This window comes from Anarrhichthys ocellatus, unplaced genomic scaffold, assembly GCF_004355925.1.
Source record: "Anarrhichthys ocellatus isolate YVR2014 unplaced genomic scaffold, GSC_Weel_1.0 scaffold2, whole genome shotgun sequence".
Lineage (NCBI taxonomy): Eukaryota > Metazoa > Chordata > Actinopteri > Perciformes > Anarhichadidae > Anarrhichthys > Anarrhichthys ocellatus.
The window spans coordinates 16,219,876-16,237,074 of NW_022280032.1; the positions used below are offsets into that span (position 1 = coordinate 16,219,876).

Consider the following 17,199-nt stretch of genomic DNA (forward strand, 5'->3'; position numbering starts at 1 on the left):
AGATTTTCATGGCAAGACAATAATAACGAGGATAAAATTGTTGGGGTAATGAATATGATCAAGGATAACATTTACAAAAACAGAGCGCATCTTACTTTCAAGTAACTACCGTTAGGCCTATCGTTTTTGTATATTTCTAGTTATTTACACACTTCCAATTCAGGCCTTTATTATGAAGGATCAACGTTTACTTTCTGTATTTCACCAAACTTAAATGAAACTGTGGACAGTCGCTGCTTTGCCCGTCATTTGGACAACTAACGCTAGTTATTTAAACGCTTGGTTAAACTAGAATATATCTGTATCACAGATACGCATTTTAAATCGATATAAATCACTGGACCCTGAAGGAGCGCCTTTTTAACCTGAACTCTTCCGATGTTTCCCTGACCATCATATGTAATGATTAACTGTTGCTTTAATCGTAAAAAAATATCGAACATCACTAAGCTTAAATGCCTCATAACTGACTTTAATAATGGTGTGGTTGTTTTATTAATTGTTTCATGACACTCCACAACACCGCATGTCGCTGGTGGGAATATAAACATAATTATTTCAACGAAGAAGACAAAGAGGCGGGACTTCCGGGTTTCAAAAGCTCGATAGTAACGACCAAACAGTTGTGCGTTTAGAAAGACAGAAGGTATGTAACATATATTTACGGTAGTGTGTTAGGCAAACACGCCAAAGACACATTTATGATCGCTATGTTGTTGTCCTGTTATGTGTCGACTTTATTTTAGCTAGCGGTTACATCTGAAGTTTCACCGGTAAATATATCAAATATGAAAGACGTTGTGGCAAATTTGCTTTGCGACAGGAATTTTGTCATTCTGTTTTTCTCATGAATTAACGTTACAACTTCAGTCTGTCCACCTGGATCGAGTTGTATTATGCCTGTGTGTTAAAGCCGTAAAATGTGTAACGCTATACTTTTAAGCATCACGTTAGTAGACTTTGTATTCAAACGTCCCGCTCCCCCTGGCGCCCAACCCATGCACACTGAAACACACGGTGGAGCCTTTCTTTATGTCAAAGTTACTGTTAACTTTTACATTATACTAACAGTTTTGGACTGGGCTTTTGCTTTAAATGTTTCAGTATTAAGCTATATAATGATTGCTCACAGGGGCTCTCCAAGCTGACGTCTCTGTACTTTCATGCATTTTGCAAAAGCTTTGTCTGAGTGGCCTCTTTTTGCAGAAAGTATGTGATATCTAATCGTTACAACAACAAACCATTTGTGCACTATTGATGACAAGTCACTATTTTTTTTTTTTTTTAACTTATGTTGTCAGTGTTGTGTGCTGGGATGGCTTCGCCAACAAAAGATGATGCAACGCCACACAGGTAAGCTTCAACAGGAGGACAGACAGAGGAGAGAAACGTAGCCTACTGAGTGTCCATGGTAATAAAGATGTAATGCTTTTAACTGTAATCTCCCTGATTTATGCTTAGACTGATTGTCAGTCTGGTCCCCCACTGTTACAGTCCTAAGTCTTATCCCACATGGAATTAGTCTCACTCCTTAAGTGGGTTTAAATGCCTGGGTAATCATTTATTTTAATGTCTTGCCGTTTATCAAATATACCACAGACAGGATAAAATATGCACAGGATAAAATATGTTAAAAGATACCACGGGCCTTATAGTTGAGTCTTAGTAAAGTCTTTTTTTATTATACTACAGAGCCAACATTCGTACCCCTGGTCGGGAACCTGACTCCCCACTTCCCCCCATCCATGAGCGGCTAGCGTACCTGCGTCCTTCCAGGGAGCTGCTCGAGTTCTACAGAGAGAAGATTGCCCAGTTTGACGGAGAACACGAGGACCTGCTGCAGATGCTCGACAAGTACAAAGGCATCACAGACGACCAGGTGAGGCACAGCTCGGAGTCGTATGTGATGTTGTTTTTCATGTACACCAGAGTATGTTTTAACTGATCCTCTCTCCAACCTGGATATCCTCTCAGCATAAATTGCAGTGGGAAGTACGACAGCGTGAGGGAGAGATTGCAGAGCTGCAAAACGCTCTGAGTGACATGCAGGTCTACCTTTTCCAAGAGAGAGAACAGTCTCTTCGGCTTTATGCAGAAAATGACAGACTAAAGATCAGGTTGGTGCACGGTTGATGATGAACCCGGATATGTAGACATGTGAATGCAGGAAAAGCACAGGTGTAGTTAATACCATAAATAGGGGCTTCTTTCTATCTATGTGTTCCAGATCCATGCCCCTGCTATTGTGCATGTGTGATTACTGACAAGGGTTACTGGGACACTTCAATATAATAGAGCCATCATTAATCTTAGTAGTTATCAGAGTTGGAAATTCAGCTTTGAAATTTAAAATTACAATTTACAATGTACCTTTAAATAGTGATTGATTATTAATGTGGGCACTGCGCTGTAGGTTGATTGATTGATACTTATTATACTTATTGAGGAGTCTTAATTTATGTATTTCCAATCGTTCTTTATTCTAAAACAATTTTATAAACTAGTTTGCACAAATCCCACATTGTTGGCTGAAATTTAAGTACTAGCTAGTAACCTAAAATTAATGAATTTATTTGGCAAATTATTGGATTGTGTCTGCTGATGATATAGTAAAATGTTAGTTTCTATCTGCATATGACATGGTAAATACAGCCTGAGCAGATAACCTCAATATTTCCATTTTATTACCATTATTTCCTATTAATTCCCAGTAACTCCCATAAAACTTTTCTACCATGGATGTTATTGCAACCCTAGTAGTTATACCTGTGCCTTTCCTCATATGACAAATTAAAAATGCTTGCTGTTTAGAAAAGGTCAATTAGATGTTAATAGTAATAGATAACTGGCCTATATGATTGTCTACCATTGGACATACTGCTGCATATTATTTAAAGCCTGTACACACCCATGATTCATCCATACATGTTTTTTCTTCATGCGACTGTGTAGCCATGTACAAGCTGAGGTGTAATCAGTCAGATTAAAGGAAAACACCGGTGTGGGTGTTCAGCGCCTTTTAATATCTGTCTTCAGTATTGCACTTCTGTACACACAACTATTTTACCCAACCTACTGTTGTACAGAGAGTTGGAGGACAGGAAGAAAATCCAGCACCTTCTTGCCCTGGTGGGTCCTGATGCAGGAGAGATCACATATTTCCACCGGGAGCCTCCTCACAAGGTCCATGTTTTCTTCATCATAGACTTTCCTCACAGCAGACGTCTTGGCAATTAATCACCTTAATAAGTGCTGCATTGGCTGGCACACCTAAATGGAAGAGAGTTAATGTGATCAGTTCTACCTACATTTTTCCATGAGACATAAAGTTTGTTTCATTGTTAATTCATTCTATATTTCAGGTCACTGTCACACAGAAGAACGCTGAGTCCCGATTGGAGGAAAATCTCAACCTAAGGCCAACGAAGTTGAGACCTGCTGCAACCAGGAAAGGTTTGAAAATGCTTTTCTTTATTTCATATTTTTATTTTTGTCTTAACGATTTAAGAAAAATTTGAAGATGATTAAATATTTTGTTGTGTTCCTTAATAAAACGTGTCAACACTGCTGTTGTACTTTTTTTGAATAATGTCAGTATCTGATCTGTTAATGTTTCCTGTCTAGTGAAACTCAAACATAGGAAGCAATGTTTCTTGTGAAATTTGACAAGTGGGCCCTTAGTAGACAAGCAAAATGATGAGTAATTGCTCCAGACAGACATTGTGCCACCCTGATTTCATGTCTGTTTAAGCAGAGAGCAGCAAGAGAACAAAATCAGCAGCCGGGCTAAATGGAGAGAGCCTGGAACAATACAAGAGTGATAAGCAGACGTTGTTGCTACAGGTAGGAAATGTTTTGCTCCTTGCCTCTCCTGTCTCTACGGTTTTTGTGATGAGTGTAGCAAGCTATTATTTTTGTGGCTCGTGTTTCCAGGTGGAGGCTCTGCAGGCTCAGATGGAGGAACAGACCCGTCTGGCTAAAGAGCAGGTAGAGTGTCTGCTGGAGGATCGACGGATTCAAACAGAGGAGGCACAGGCACAACGACAGAGAGATCAGGAGCGAATCACAGCTACGACTGACAAGTGCGTCTGCGTTTTTTTAGTTATTCACAACGACTGAACTACCTAGTGTATTTTAGGAACGATGCTCCTTCCACTCCCTTTTCCTCTCAATGTATAACTCGCACCTCTTCTCGCATTTGACACCTCAGGCTCCAGCGAACCCAGAACCTGTTGTATGAGAGCACCAGAGATTTCTTACAGCTTAAGTTTGACACGCGGGCTCATGAGAAGGGCTGGATGGTGGAGAAGGACCGGCTGCTGAGGGATCTGGACTCCTGCCACAACCGTCTGAGGAAGACTGGATCTGCTGGCGCAGAGCTGGGCCGGACGTGGCAACCCAGCAGCAGCACAGCCCTGCTCCTCTCCCGGCCTCAGCCAGAGTTACAGCAGACGCACAAGGAGGAGCTTAAAGTAATATTGTTTTATTCTAAAAGAACTAAAAACGTATATGTAACGTAGATATCAAAGCTCTTTTTGTTTTGGGTTGTTTGCTTGAGTTTTTTTTATTTACCTTGTTTAAATTAACCATCATCAGGCAATGCAAGAGGATCTGAAGCAAGCCCACCGACTGGCAGAGATGTACAGGGAGCAGTGCATTACATTGGAGACAGAACTCTCCCAAATCAGAGAGGAAGGGGATGTGGGCAGGGAAATATTTAAGGTACCGTGGTTGGACAGATGCTTATGTCTGTAAAATCCTCGCACACATCTCTGATTGTTCATATTTCATGGCGGTCCCCAAGTTTCTTGATATTGATGTTGTTCGTCTTACTAAATCTGAATGTGTGCAGGAGCGTTCGGACAAAATGGCCAAGCGTCTTCAGCTGATGACTCGGCGCTATGAGGCGCTGGAGAAGAGGAGGGCTATGGAGGTGGGGGGCTTCAAGACGGATCTGAAGCACCTCAGACAGAAATTCAAAGATGTAGAAAAACAACTCCTCAAGGTAAAAAGACTTTACAAATGGTTAAATAGTGTCTTCATTTTTCTTACATTACATGCGTTTGTCCTGGTCATGGGTAAATTATTTTCTGATTTTAACACGTGTGGTTTGAGCTCTTTTTCTTTCTTTTAAATAATGAACACCGAAAATATGTGATGTCAATCTATCATAAGTTATTATTTAAAGACAACAAAATGAGAAATAATCGTCTCCTCCAGCCTTGCATACTGCTGATATCACAGTTATAACGTGTAACCTGGTGTTTATGTATCCACTGTTTCAGGTTACTCTTAATATCGGGCCCAACCAGGACTTAGCCATTCTGCATGAGGTACGCCAGACCAACGGCCGGACAAAGAAGGTTCAGGGAGAGCTGATGGCGCTGAAGGCTAAGATCTATGGGCTGGAAAACCAGCTGAGATTCAGCTGAGGACTGGACTGTGGCGTCTACTGTCTACCTATCAAGGACAATCGATGGGAGGTTCATCGCGGTCGAGAATGTTTGTGTCGCTGTGTATAGTACTGAAACTTAGAGTTAATGTTATTTCTATTTTGTTCTTTGAACTAATAAAGAGCTTTTGCTACAACAATTTTGAATTAATGAACATTATTTACAGAATGAATTCTGCCAATAGCCTATGGCTTCTTCACAGCAGACATCTTGACTTGTCACAGCAGGAAAAGCACAGGTGTTCTGAATAACGTTAACGATGGATCTGTTCTATCGTGTCCCACTAAGCCATGACCGTTTGATAGTGAGATAGCATGCACAGAATCGGGACCCTATAACTGAAGCAGCTACATGCTAAATTCAGCCAGCATGCATTTTATTTTATTAGCATGTCCAGTAGATACTGTATTTTAGTTCATTCCTGCTCCAGTTACATTATATCATGGTGGTACCTGTAAAACTGGCAGCACTTCTTAAGTGAATTAACTCAATTTGTTTTCATAAATTAAAGTGTTTCTCTTTATTTTAGCTCCTGTTATTCTGTAAACTAAATATATTTTTACGGAACTTAACACAATAGGCAAATGTAAAATGTTAAGACACTCGACTCAACATATTAAATATTGTTACAAGCTACAGTCAGGAGAAGCTACACGGGTTAATTACTACTCTATCATACTGTAGTTGGTAATGTATTGTGATTATTATAATGCCTACTGCCTGCATATGTTTATGATTAACAGAATGGTGCTCAGATATTGTATTCATCAAAGTATAAGCGGTATCTGCTTAGCCTCTTTGTTTTTCTTCTGTGTGCTTCTTATTCATTGCTAACAAACATTTCCTTTTCTCTGGAAAAAACAAAACATAAAATCTGTTGTGATGAGCAGTTATAATATGGAAGGGCATAATTCCTTTGATTTCTGTACTTTAAACACTACTTTTTAAGTTGACTATAAAAAGCTAATGAGTATGGTACATCATCTCACTGTTTTTTTCCCCACTAAGGTGTTCTAAAATCCTTCTGAGGTGTCATTTTAGTACTAAACTAAACATGCATTATATATGTGGGAAACCATCACCCACCACTGAAGTCACTGGTCAAATCAGCAGTTTCAGTTAGAAACACTTTATAGCTGAGTTTGGCTTGACAGCGTGTACAGGAATACCCTTCATATAGTTTGTTATGAGAATGTGTGTGTGTGTGATTTCTGCAAAAAGGAATAGAACAAAATAGAAACAGGCATCGTAAGGAACTGAGCGATGCACCGCTATGCATAACACTACCACAAGGTGGAGCTAAGGGGGCACAATGGTGCCAGCTACACAAAATGATCCCATGAAAGGGAATAGCAGCTAGACAGCAATTAAAAGTCAAGATAACAAACGTCAGCTATAAAAGTGGGATACCATAGCTTGTGAATACAACACATGCTTATGTATGGTCATAGTATCTGACAAAACTTAGTGAAATATGATTACAGCAATATAACGAGTTACAAATGAATTAACACAGAAACAGACAACAGGCTCTACACAGGTGGAAGCTAATTAGGATGACCAGCAGCAGGGGAAATGAAAAAAGGAGCCATATTTACCTAAAAAGGGATGAATATACTATACATTATTCATAGTAACATGTACCTTGATGTATTTACAGTTCAATGGTAGTAACGTCTGTTTTAGGCTTAATTGGCCTAACTACTTGAACTCAGGATAAACTCCTGTGAGCTGAACTACACTGGGGAGACCATGAAGGTGGAACATACCACTCTGAGAGGAGGGGAGGTGGCATAGTCCAAGTGGTGCTGACCTTTGTAACAATATCAATCGAAACCTGATCAAAACATAGTTCCATTTTGTTATAACCCAAGAGTAAAACAGTGCCAATAGAAGGCACAGTCAATTTGCATGAAAGGAAATATAAAATAAAAAGGCAATAAAGGACAAAAATAGTAAATAAAGGAATTAATTCAACACTGAAATAGAGGCACATCGTGCTGTTCACAAATGTAGTAACATTTGTTTTCATAAAAAATATAGGTAGTCTATCATACCTATTTATGAATTATATAGGTTTATAAAAACATAGGAAATCTTTCAAGAAAAACTTAATTTGTGAATCTAAATAAATGAAATTAAATAAACAATTAAATCACACATTTACAATTAAATCAATTTCATCTGACTATTTTGTTATTTATGAATATTACGACGTTACTTTACACGCCATATGTTGTACTACGACATCCTACAGATAGTCTTAGATTCCGTTTATAATTTAGAAAACTAAAATGTGTGTTTCAGTTGTGAAGGATGTTAAATGAGATTAAATTCACTTTCATATCTCCAAAAACTCCGATCACACTCAAACGTGCAGTGTTTCCGGTAAGTAACCGGCCCTGCGCATGCTCAGTCGTTGTCATCAGAGGTTGCTGTTGAATGATGGCAGCTACACGTGAGGAGATAGCGCAGAGTTGAATGCAGACTCTTACAGGTTGAGATACCATGACCCAGTTCTTCCGTCGTAAGTAGACAGTTACCAGTAGCTCAGCTAACGCTAACTCAGCTCTGTCTTTTGTTTACCCGCCTGCTTGAAAACACAAGTGCCACAAGACATGCAGAGAATACGGTCTCTGAGAACTGCTTGGCAGCTGCTGAAATCAAGCTGTGAGGGAGCAGCTACACAAGTAAACACCTCGCCTTCGACCTCACGATATTATAGCCATGTAAGTGGACGCTATTTTCAAACTTTATTCAATTTATGTTAAGGATGAATGAAGACAAAGTTAAGAAAATGACATGCACTGTAACAGCCGTTGTACTTGTTTGTTTCCAACCTCAGTGTTGAAATGTTGAGACGTGTAACAGCAGGAAAGACATTTATAGATCAACATGTTTAAAACGAATCACAGCCGCACACACGCAGGAATGGTTACATGGTGGCACAACCTCAGTTATACTATCGTATTCATCCGCTCATCAATGACTTATCTGCCCCAATAAAAGTGTGCTGTGTAACTGACACAGTCTGGGAACAAAGTCTCACGCGGTTCCCTGTGTCTGAAAGGACGAGATAATGAGTGCTTGACCTGTAGTGCAGCAGCACGTTAATAAACAACCCCATGTTGCCCCCTTCTGTGGCCCAGCTCCCTCCTCAGGGCTCCGGCTCCTTCGGGCTCCTCTTTGACATCGATGGTGTGCTGGTGCGGGGCAGGACGCTGATCCCTGCAGCCAAGCAGTGCTTTAGGAACCTGGTGGACAGCAATGGGAAATACAAGGTGCCTGTGGTGTTTGTCACCAATGCTGGGAACTGCATGAGGCAGACCAAAGCGGAGCATCTGTCCCACTTGCTGGAGGTGGAGGTAAATGTACATTTAAATCTTTCAATCATTGTACGTGTCCTCGTCTTGCTTTGTCTTGTGTTTTTTCTTCTCCGACAGCAATCTTTTTTTTTTTTTTTATTTCCCAGGTGTCTCCAGACCAGGTGGTGCTGTCCCACAGTCCTTTGCGAATGTTCACCCAGTTCCACAAAATGCGTGTGCTGGTGTCGGGACAGGGCCCCATCGAGGAGGTCGCACACACGTATCCTGTGTTAAAATCAGGGAGCCTGCTTTTCTGCTCTCCCTCTGGATGTTGACCTCAAAGTGCACATGTTCTGTTTATTCAGTGTCATTTTGTTCATGCTCTATTTCATTATCAGTATTTAATCTTTGCACCCTTTGTTCCCTTTGCTGTCCAACCGACTCAGAGAGGCCCTTTCACAGATTCCTTGCCTCTATTTTGTAATTTGTCATGACGGATTGGTGGGGTTTGTTATTAATTCAAGTGTGGGTATTTAAAACCTTGGATTTTATTCTTACTTTCTTTTCTAAACAAATCTATGAATCATCCAGTGGTTGACATCTTCCTAATGTATGAAGACATATTTTTAAACCTCAGGAAACAAATTATAGAATGAAAAAAATCCCCTCAAAATCAGGTGATATCCGTGACTCTTTTGTTAGACAGAAGTGTTTCCTTCATTTGTGATTTGGGGCTCATCACTCTTGCTCATCTGTGTTTGACTTTAACCCACCAAACCTCAGCCTTGGCTTCCAGGATGTTGTTACCATAGATATGCTGAGAGAGGCATATTCTCTTCTAGATGTCGTAGATCACGACAGAAGGCCCAAAGACAGCGTAAGAAGTGTTAATGTTGAAGCCAGTTTATGTTCAACTCCGGATGAGTGAGACATGTTAATCAGTTGGTATAATGTCTTACAGATTCCCTCCAGCAAAGGCTTACCACCAATAGACGGTACGTGTCCACACACAGTCAACAAGTGTAATACGTAATAATTGATTATCAATTTAGAAAGAACGCAGGTATGGCTGTCTTTGATGTTCTTTCTTTCTTTGCCTGTTTGTTCCCACAGCTGTCATCTTATTTGGTGAGCCAATCAGATGGGAGACCAACCTCCAGCTTATCGTTGACGTGCTCCACACCAATGGGAACCCAGACGATGCCTGGAGTTCGATGCGGTACCCTCACATCCCGGTCCTGGCCTGTAACATGGACCTGCTGTGGATGGCCGAGGCCAAGAATCCCAGGTACAGTGTATATCAAAAAAAATACACACCCTGAAACAATATTGAAAGTGTTATTATACTAAATGTCCCCGCCTCATAGGTTTGGTCACGGCATGTTCCTGGTGTGCTTAGAGAACCTGTACAAGAAGGTCACAGGCTACGACCTGAAGTACGAGGCTCTGATCGGTAAACCCAGCGTGGTGACTTATAACTACGCTGAGCTGCTGATTAGTCAGCAGGCCGAGAGACTCGGCTGGACCACACCTGTGAAGAGGCTGTACGCAATAGGGTGAGGGACTCGGCCGTCTCTTGATTTTATACACACATTCTACACGTCAGAATCGTACCGTTTGTCCTTTTAACACAAAAATGTTGATTTGAAGAAAGAGCTCCTTTTTAATTGTGTTGTCACTCCATCTCTTTTTATAGTGATAACACCATGTCTGACATATACGGCGCCAACCTCTACAACCACTACCTTCAGGCTTCCCAGCGGTCCAAGGCCCAGATGCAGGCTAAGAGTGGCGGAGGAGGTGTAGGTCCCTTGGCAGAAACAAAAATGACATCGGCAGAACTGGGCGGAGCGTCGGTCGTGTTCGGGGCAGAGGAGGACCTCCCAGAGGGGTGCAGCTCCATCCTGGTGTGCACGGGAGTGTACAGCCGAGACCAGCAGGAGCTGCCCTCGGAGCAGCGCGTCTTTCACGGGCACAGGGACTTCCGCTTCGACCCCAGCCTCACGCAGCCGTCCTTCGTGGTGGAGGATGTGAAGGACGCGGTGGAGCTGGTGTTTCAGCAGGAAGGCTGGCCTCTGGAGTAGGACTTTGTACTTGTCCATGCCCCTGGTTATCTCAGGGCAGATGGAGCTGTTTCAGTGGCTTGTTCGAGATTTTCACAAAGTGCCATAGAATCAGTGGCAATATGCAGTTTTAACACTAAATATATTAAAGTTACACCCATTTTAAGTCGGTCAGGCATGGTAATGTGTCAAACTGCTGCACTATTTGTTATTTTTTATTATTATGAACAACACATCACTGTTCCTAATAGCCCTACTTATAAACTGTATGTTAAGGACTCAGTTTATCAAGAGGGACATGCATTTTTACTGCAATCAGACATTTATATAGTATGTCAGTTCATGGATGTGAGACATAGGTCAAACTTAAACTGGATGACATTCAGATTAATCAGGAGGAGCTCTATAAAGACACATCTGATGGTTTGTCTGTGACACATGTTCTCTAGAGAGAAAGATGGATTTTATTATTTGCACAACCGTCTACCTAACTGGGTCATCTTGCCTTTGGAAAAATATACAACCCCGCCAGCAGGTCTTCACCAGACCAGTCCTGCTGTTTGTTTTTACTGCTCTCATATTTCAGCTTGATGTGTTTTTAAGACGGGGCGAGTGCGTAACCACTAATGCTGATCACGTTAATTTGCCAAGTTTCAGTTCAGATTCAAGCCTCAATCAAGGGTACGGTCATTTTAATTTAATTTTAATTTGTGAAATTGAAAAAGTACCACAGTTGCAACACAACTTGAGAAAGGTGCTATTTTTCTGTCAAATGTTTAAAGTAATGAAAATGTTATGAATAGTTCATGTTTGTAATTAAAGACTTACAGTTGTAGCACCAGTGAACATGTCACACGGTGCAGGTTTGTTATATTTCTAACTGACGGGTATAATGTAGGATTTGCAGGTGACTTAAATTGTCAGATAAAACTGTGGAACTCTGGTAATGTACTGAAAAAAACCACACTGAGTGAAAGAACAATTAAAAAGGATGAAGGACACAAAACCTTGTCATGTGAAAACATTCTGTATACTGTAAGTACATCTTAGTGCAGAGTCGTCCAGCAGAGGTGCGGTTTGTAATGCTGAGGTCGCTATCGCATTCAGCAGCTGTTATCCTCGGGAGAATATCACAAAACTCATTTGAGAAGCAACCGCCATTTAAAAACTGTTACTAATCCTACAAACTGTATAAATATTAAAGGTCAAAATATGTACAAAACATTCACACACACAATGCGACATGTATAGTTTCTCAAACTGCAGGCACTATTTTTCAAACAAGTCTTTAACAACGTGATCCTACTTCAGTCTGCTCAGCAACCGCACTTCTTATCCGAAGACCCGGTGCTATGGACCGTGTGGGAGCTGTTACTCAGCATGAATTGAGGCGAGTCTTGGGAAATCTCGTCTACGATGGTCAGGCCGTTGCGTGCCAGCAGCTCCCGGGCCATGAGGATGAAGGCCGCCTCCACGTTCTGGGCCTCCTTGGCTGAGGTTTCCAGAGCAGCCAGCACACCGTTGTTTTCTGCCAGCGTGCACGCATCCTCGAACAACACCTGCCTCTGATCTTGAAGGTCTGACTTATTACCTGCAAGGATAAACAGAGCAGGACGTGCACAAAGTTATCAATCAATATCATCAAAATCTGACACTTTCTAAATTTATCGTTCTGTCTATAAAATTACATCAATTGTGAATAATTATTTCTCAATCTACCAACATTTTTCACAGTTTACCAGATCCCGGTGTGATGTATTGATATTGCTTGTTTTGTCCGACCAGCAGTACAAACCCCCAAATTATTGAGATCACTATCATATACGACAAAGCATCAAATCCTCATATTTGAGAAGCTGGAACCAGATACTGTTCAGCATTTTTGCTTGAAAAATTACAATTAATTGATTATCAAAATAGTATAAATAATTGTTAATTGTCTGTCTATTGACAGACTGTCATTTAATCCAGGGGTTCTCTAAACTTTTAGGCATAACATTCTTGTTTTATTGGTACAAATGGTCCCAATCTGTAGATATGCACCTTTTAATAATAGAGCGTAATTTCACAGACCCCCCGACAGACTGCCACACACCCCTGGGGGTCCCTGGTCCTGTTTTAGCTCAACAGACCAACAGTCCAAAATCCAAACATATTCAGTTTACAATTGATGTAAAGGATGAAACCATCGAATGATCAAGCAGGTTTTTAGTTGATAAAAGACAGTTTATAAATGGTCAAAATAGTTGCAGATTGTCCGTCAGAATAAAAAGGTTGGGACCCACTGGTGTATCGTGTCCTACAGTCGAGGATTTAGGGTTTACTGGCCGACCATCTTATTTTCACTCTGCTTACCGATGAGGATCAGTACCACGCTGGACGCTCCAAACTGCTCCACCTCCCTGATCCATTGGGAAACAGATTCAAATGTGCTGCGGCGTGTGATGTCATAGGCCACCAAGGCCCCGTGGGCACTGCGGTAGTAGCTTTGAGTTATGGTGCGAAAGCGCTCCTGTCCTGCAGTGTCCCACACCTGCATCTGCAATAACAACACAACACACAACTCAATCCAATATGACTTAAATGGTTACAAAGTGTGAGTTAAGTGCAAGTTATTCAGACATGCTGGGAAGTCCTTTTTAAACCATGCTTATGTGTACAGAACTCCAAACCGTTTACCTTAACAACACATCCATGCAGTTAACAAATGAACACACCCAGAAAGCTAACACACAGATGATGTCAATTGAAGGAAGCAGTCAACCACTCCTCCTCCTCTAAAAGAAAAACTGCTGATCAACTGAAGCAAGAAAGGGGAGTGTATACTTTAAGATAAGAGAAAGTACATAACACCTCTAATCATGCTTTTGTTAATATATAAAAAACATACCCATGATTAAATTCAATGATCGCTAATGTATGTGGAATGTAAGAGCAGAGTGCATGTCACCTACCTTCACCTTCTTGCCATCAATGTCCAGGGTGCGAACAGTAAAATCCACACCGATGGTGTTTTGCTGCTTCGCGATGAATATGCCAGATTTGAAGCTCTGGACCACACAGGTCTTCCCCACATCTGAGTCCCCAACCAGGATGATTTTGAAAAGGAAGTCGAAAGACTCCTCAATCTCCGGCTCTGCGGGCTGCATGGTGGAAGGAGGAATATGTATACACTAAAACACACAAAGAGGCTGAAATACTAGATCCAAGACCTTTGTGCCTCTATGCAACAGAACGGGCTCCTTCTAAGTTGTGTCAATAAAAAAACTGAGAGCATTTACAGGAACAGCATCCTTGTCAGAGAAGGAGGCTAATCAGCAGCTGTAGTATAACAGTTCATGTGGCTCCAGCTGAATACGTGTGATCCGCAGGTAGTTGTCCCAGTCGGAGATTAAAAAAACACTTGAAATCCTAAAATAGTCTCATTGTTAACCCCAGTTTTTTTTTTTTCCAACAGCTTGCTTCTTCTGTCATTTTTAACCTTATTCACAAACTCTACTCTGCAAACGACAGAAAACAACTTCAAAATCAACTTAAGTATCCCATAGCAGAGGATTCAAATCCCTTTTTTCCTGGAAGTAAAAGTCAGCATCCAAAAAGTAGTGTTTCCTCATCCTGTGCTTGTTTCCATGTCAACGCCACACAATCGGACACGATCTTGAAGTCTTGAACTGAAGTTTAGTCTGCACTGCTGCCCTGTAGACTGTCACTCTTTCTGCCCTCTACACCTTTCACCTCCACTCTACGGTTATTATAGATAGACACGCCCCTTACCTGTCTTGGTAGGTGTGATCTCCAACTGCCAGCCCACCTGCACCACTGCATCTTGGGATATGGGTTTTCGGCTTTTTCTATTCAGGCTCCGTAATAGGACACAATACCTGGAAGAGGAAGAAATAAAACTCAATGACCTGAAACATTGTTCACTACCAAAGTTACTGGCTCTGGAATGTAGATGTGAGAAAGTTAGACACTCAGCTCTCGTTGTTTTTTAACTAACTGGTTATGACTTACCATTTTAGTTAGACCTCTATCTATACCAGTTTAGAGTTGGAGGTACCCAGACAGTGCTGGAGGTTGATTGTTGTTTCGTATATCTTTATGAAGACAGGTTTTGCTTTCAAGGCTCAGTGTGCAAACAGCTCCGAGCAAACAGCTTAAACTGCTCCTGCAATTTAACTTCTCCTGACAGAATGTAAACACTTGACATTTGTCTTAACAGCTGTCCTTTGGACCCCAGAATGTTATTTGTACATTTAAAAAGGTCCTACACTGTTAACCCCTCGCTGACAACTAACACATTCCACAGCACTCAACAGAAAGGGGTTAAGCGTCGCATAAGCACGAGCAAAACCCGACAGCCACATTGAAAGAGTGTAGTTAAAGACAAGAGAAAAAAAGTGTAATTGAAATCATTTTACCTCAGGCAGCATACATTGATATCACAGTGTGATGTGAACACAGAATGAGCTTACTGCTCTGAATCTGAATCAGTCTCTCTCTCTCTCTCCTTCCACCCCCTCACTTGTTCTGTCGTCATCTCAGCCCACAGAAGAACAAGGCACAGCTGGACACAGAACAATGTGTGAGTGTGAGGGGCACTTGACCAAGCTGGGTCTATCTTTGGCTGTGACCACCAGCCACCTTCTTCCTGTTGAGTGGGTGTTTGTGGCTGATGCCTTATTAAATGCAATGGAATGTGGATTTGTTGACCGTTTAGTGTTGGAACAAATGAGACAAGCACAACAGGGGCGAATAACTTGGATAATGCCTTTTTATCCAAATAGTAAATTGATTATATGTACAGGATAAAACTAAATAAACTGCAGGCTTTTTAGTGTCTAGCCATGACAACATCTATGCTAAACATTATCATGGTATGAAAGCCGACTTTATCAAATTATAATCATCTTTGTAAATTCATTTAAAAATCCCCAAAACTCCAGTGTACAACAATATAGCAAACCAAAATATAGATATGGTAGCAACATTACCATATTCATATTAGAGGACAGAGTCTCAGCTCAGGAGCTGTGGTGGAGAGGACGAGTGGTGATGAAATCATATTAGAGCCGTAACTAAGCTACCGCATCAGTCACAGACTGCTGTGTCATCTTCTCTGCGCTGCACTGGCAGAGTTCCTCAGTCTTAAAGCGGTGCTGGGGCTCTGTTGCCATTTTTGTTGTTTCTGAGGTTTCTTGACAGATGTCTTATTCGGTGTTATTTCCTGAGGAGGGACATGAATCGGCTTCCAGGGGATCGGATTGTAGAAGCTGGGTGATGAGTAGGATTTGTCGTAGGGACCTGGAAAAAAAAAAAATCAATGCAATAGAATACTGATCGATAAGAAATATCAGCTGGGCAAATTAAATGAATAAGCTGATGCATGTCTAACGCCAACATTAAACACATTATTGCTACAATATATTATATGGTGTGAGTTAGTCTAAACTTAATAAAGCCTGGTTAATAATTCCCAGATGACCTTACTTGTTGGGTAGCAAGGTGATTTGGGATCTGCTCTGCTTTTTTCATTGGCTTTTGCCAGCCAGTCCTTAAACTTGTCCTCTGCCCTCTTGTGGCGCTCTTTCTCCTGCTCCTCCTTCAGGGCAGCTGCCTCCTGTCAAGATAAAGGGATCAGAATCTGTCTGTTTCTGCTCGTCACAAATTTAACATTTAACAGAATAGCTTAATAATAAAAAGATCCACATTACTTTGTTCTTCTTCTCCAATTCTATTTTCTCTTGGTTCTTCTTCTGCAGCCAGACTTTGTACTTTTGTTGAGCTTTCTGTTCAGTCTCCCTCCGTTTCTCCTGCTGCCTCCGTATCTCGTCCTCCTCCTTGCTCAGTTTGAGGAGTTGCTCCTGCTTCTCCTGGGATCGCATGAAGAAAACAAGTGACAGACATGTCAGCATTTGATAGTGTATCATTACTGTGTAATGAATTTAAAGTAGCAGGGGCCTACCTGTTCCGTTTTCATCTTCAGCCAGTCTTGGATCTTCTCTTCCATGACAATCTTTTTGCGATTCCGCTCCCTTTCTTCTTGTTCTTTTCTTTCTTTCCGTAACTCCTCCTAATTTTTAAATAAAAGGATGCAAAACGTTTTACAACTCTGAGATTCAGACCAAAACACAAAGAATGTATGATTGGGAGTAAGAATAATATATATATACATATATATATACATATATACATATACATACACATATATACATACACATATATATACATACACATATATATACATACACATATATATATATATATACATACACATATATATACATACATATATATACATATATACATACACATACACATATACATACACATATATACATACACATATATACATATATATACATACACATATATACA

At 40.9% G+C, this 17,199-nt stretch overlaps 4 protein-coding genes across 5 annotated transcripts in view; 2 read left to right on the forward strand and 2 right to left on the reverse strand.

The window, feature by feature from the left end:
- The first annotated feature begins 564 nt into the window (after window positions 1-564).
- ccdc77 (coiled-coil domain containing 77) lies at window positions 565-5,562 on the forward strand. Its single transcript, XM_031866650.1, has 12 exons — window positions 565-646; window positions 1,302-1,353; window positions 1,693-1,879; window positions 1,975-2,117; window positions 3,087-3,183; window positions 3,363-3,453; window positions 3,755-3,843; window positions 3,934-4,082; window positions 4,211-4,472; window positions 4,597-4,722; window positions 4,853-5,005; window positions 5,286-5,562. The coding sequence occupies exons 2-12, from the start codon at window positions 1,316-1,318 to the stop codon at window positions 5,430-5,432; spliced, it is 1,482 nt and encodes a 493-aa protein (XP_031722510.1). The 5' UTR covers window positions 565-646; window positions 1,302-1,315; the 3' UTR covers window positions 5,433-5,562.
- A 2,301-nt stretch (window positions 5,563-7,863) lies between these two features.
- On the forward strand, window positions 7,864-12,161 carry hdhd5 (haloacid dehalogenase like hydrolase domain containing 5). The gene is made up of 8 exons (XM_031866534.1): window positions 7,864-8,182; window positions 8,603-8,818; window positions 8,926-9,038; window positions 9,542-9,635; window positions 9,720-9,753; window positions 9,872-10,046; window positions 10,126-10,314; window positions 10,455-12,161. Exons 1-8 carry the CDS (start codon window positions 8,072-8,074, stop codon window positions 10,840-10,842), a joined length of 1,320 nt encoding a protein of 439 aa, XP_031722394.1. The 5' UTR covers window positions 7,864-8,071; the 3' UTR covers window positions 10,843-12,161.
- Window positions 11,793-15,912, reverse strand: rab19 (RAB19, member RAS oncogene family). 2 transcript variants are annotated; one of them, XM_031866571.1, is made up of 5 exons: window positions 15,816-15,912; window positions 14,596-14,702; window positions 13,776-13,964; window positions 13,177-13,360; window positions 11,793-12,412 (listed from the first exon to the last, which is right to left on the reverse strand). In XM_031866571.1, the coding sequence occupies exons 2-5, from the start codon at window positions 14,644-14,646 to the stop codon at window positions 12,138-12,140; spliced, it is 699 nt and encodes a 232-aa protein (XP_031722431.1). In that variant the 5' UTR covers window positions 14,647-14,702; window positions 15,816-15,912; the 3' UTR covers window positions 11,793-12,137. The 2 variants fall into 2 exon arrangements, with proteins under 2 accessions (XP_031722431.1, XP_031722421.1); XM_031866561.1 differs by lacking the exon at window positions 15,816-15,912 and adding an exon at window positions 15,243-15,306.
- ccdc34 (coiled-coil domain containing 34) overlaps window positions 15,913-17,199 on the reverse strand; it is a 13,145-nt gene continuing 11,858 nt past the window's right edge. Inside the window, exons 4-7 of the mRNA XM_031866547.1 lie at window positions 16,787-16,894; window positions 16,536-16,694; window positions 16,312-16,441; window positions 15,913-16,125 (exon numbers count right to left, since the gene is read on the reverse strand). Of these exons, the coding sequence (XP_031722407.1) occupies window positions 15,932-16,125; window positions 16,312-16,441; window positions 16,536-16,694; window positions 16,787-16,894 (591 nt within the window). The 3' untranslated portion in view covers window positions 15,913-15,931. The remainder of the gene's footprint in view (window positions 16,126-16,311; window positions 16,442-16,535; window positions 16,695-16,786; window positions 16,895-17,199) is intronic.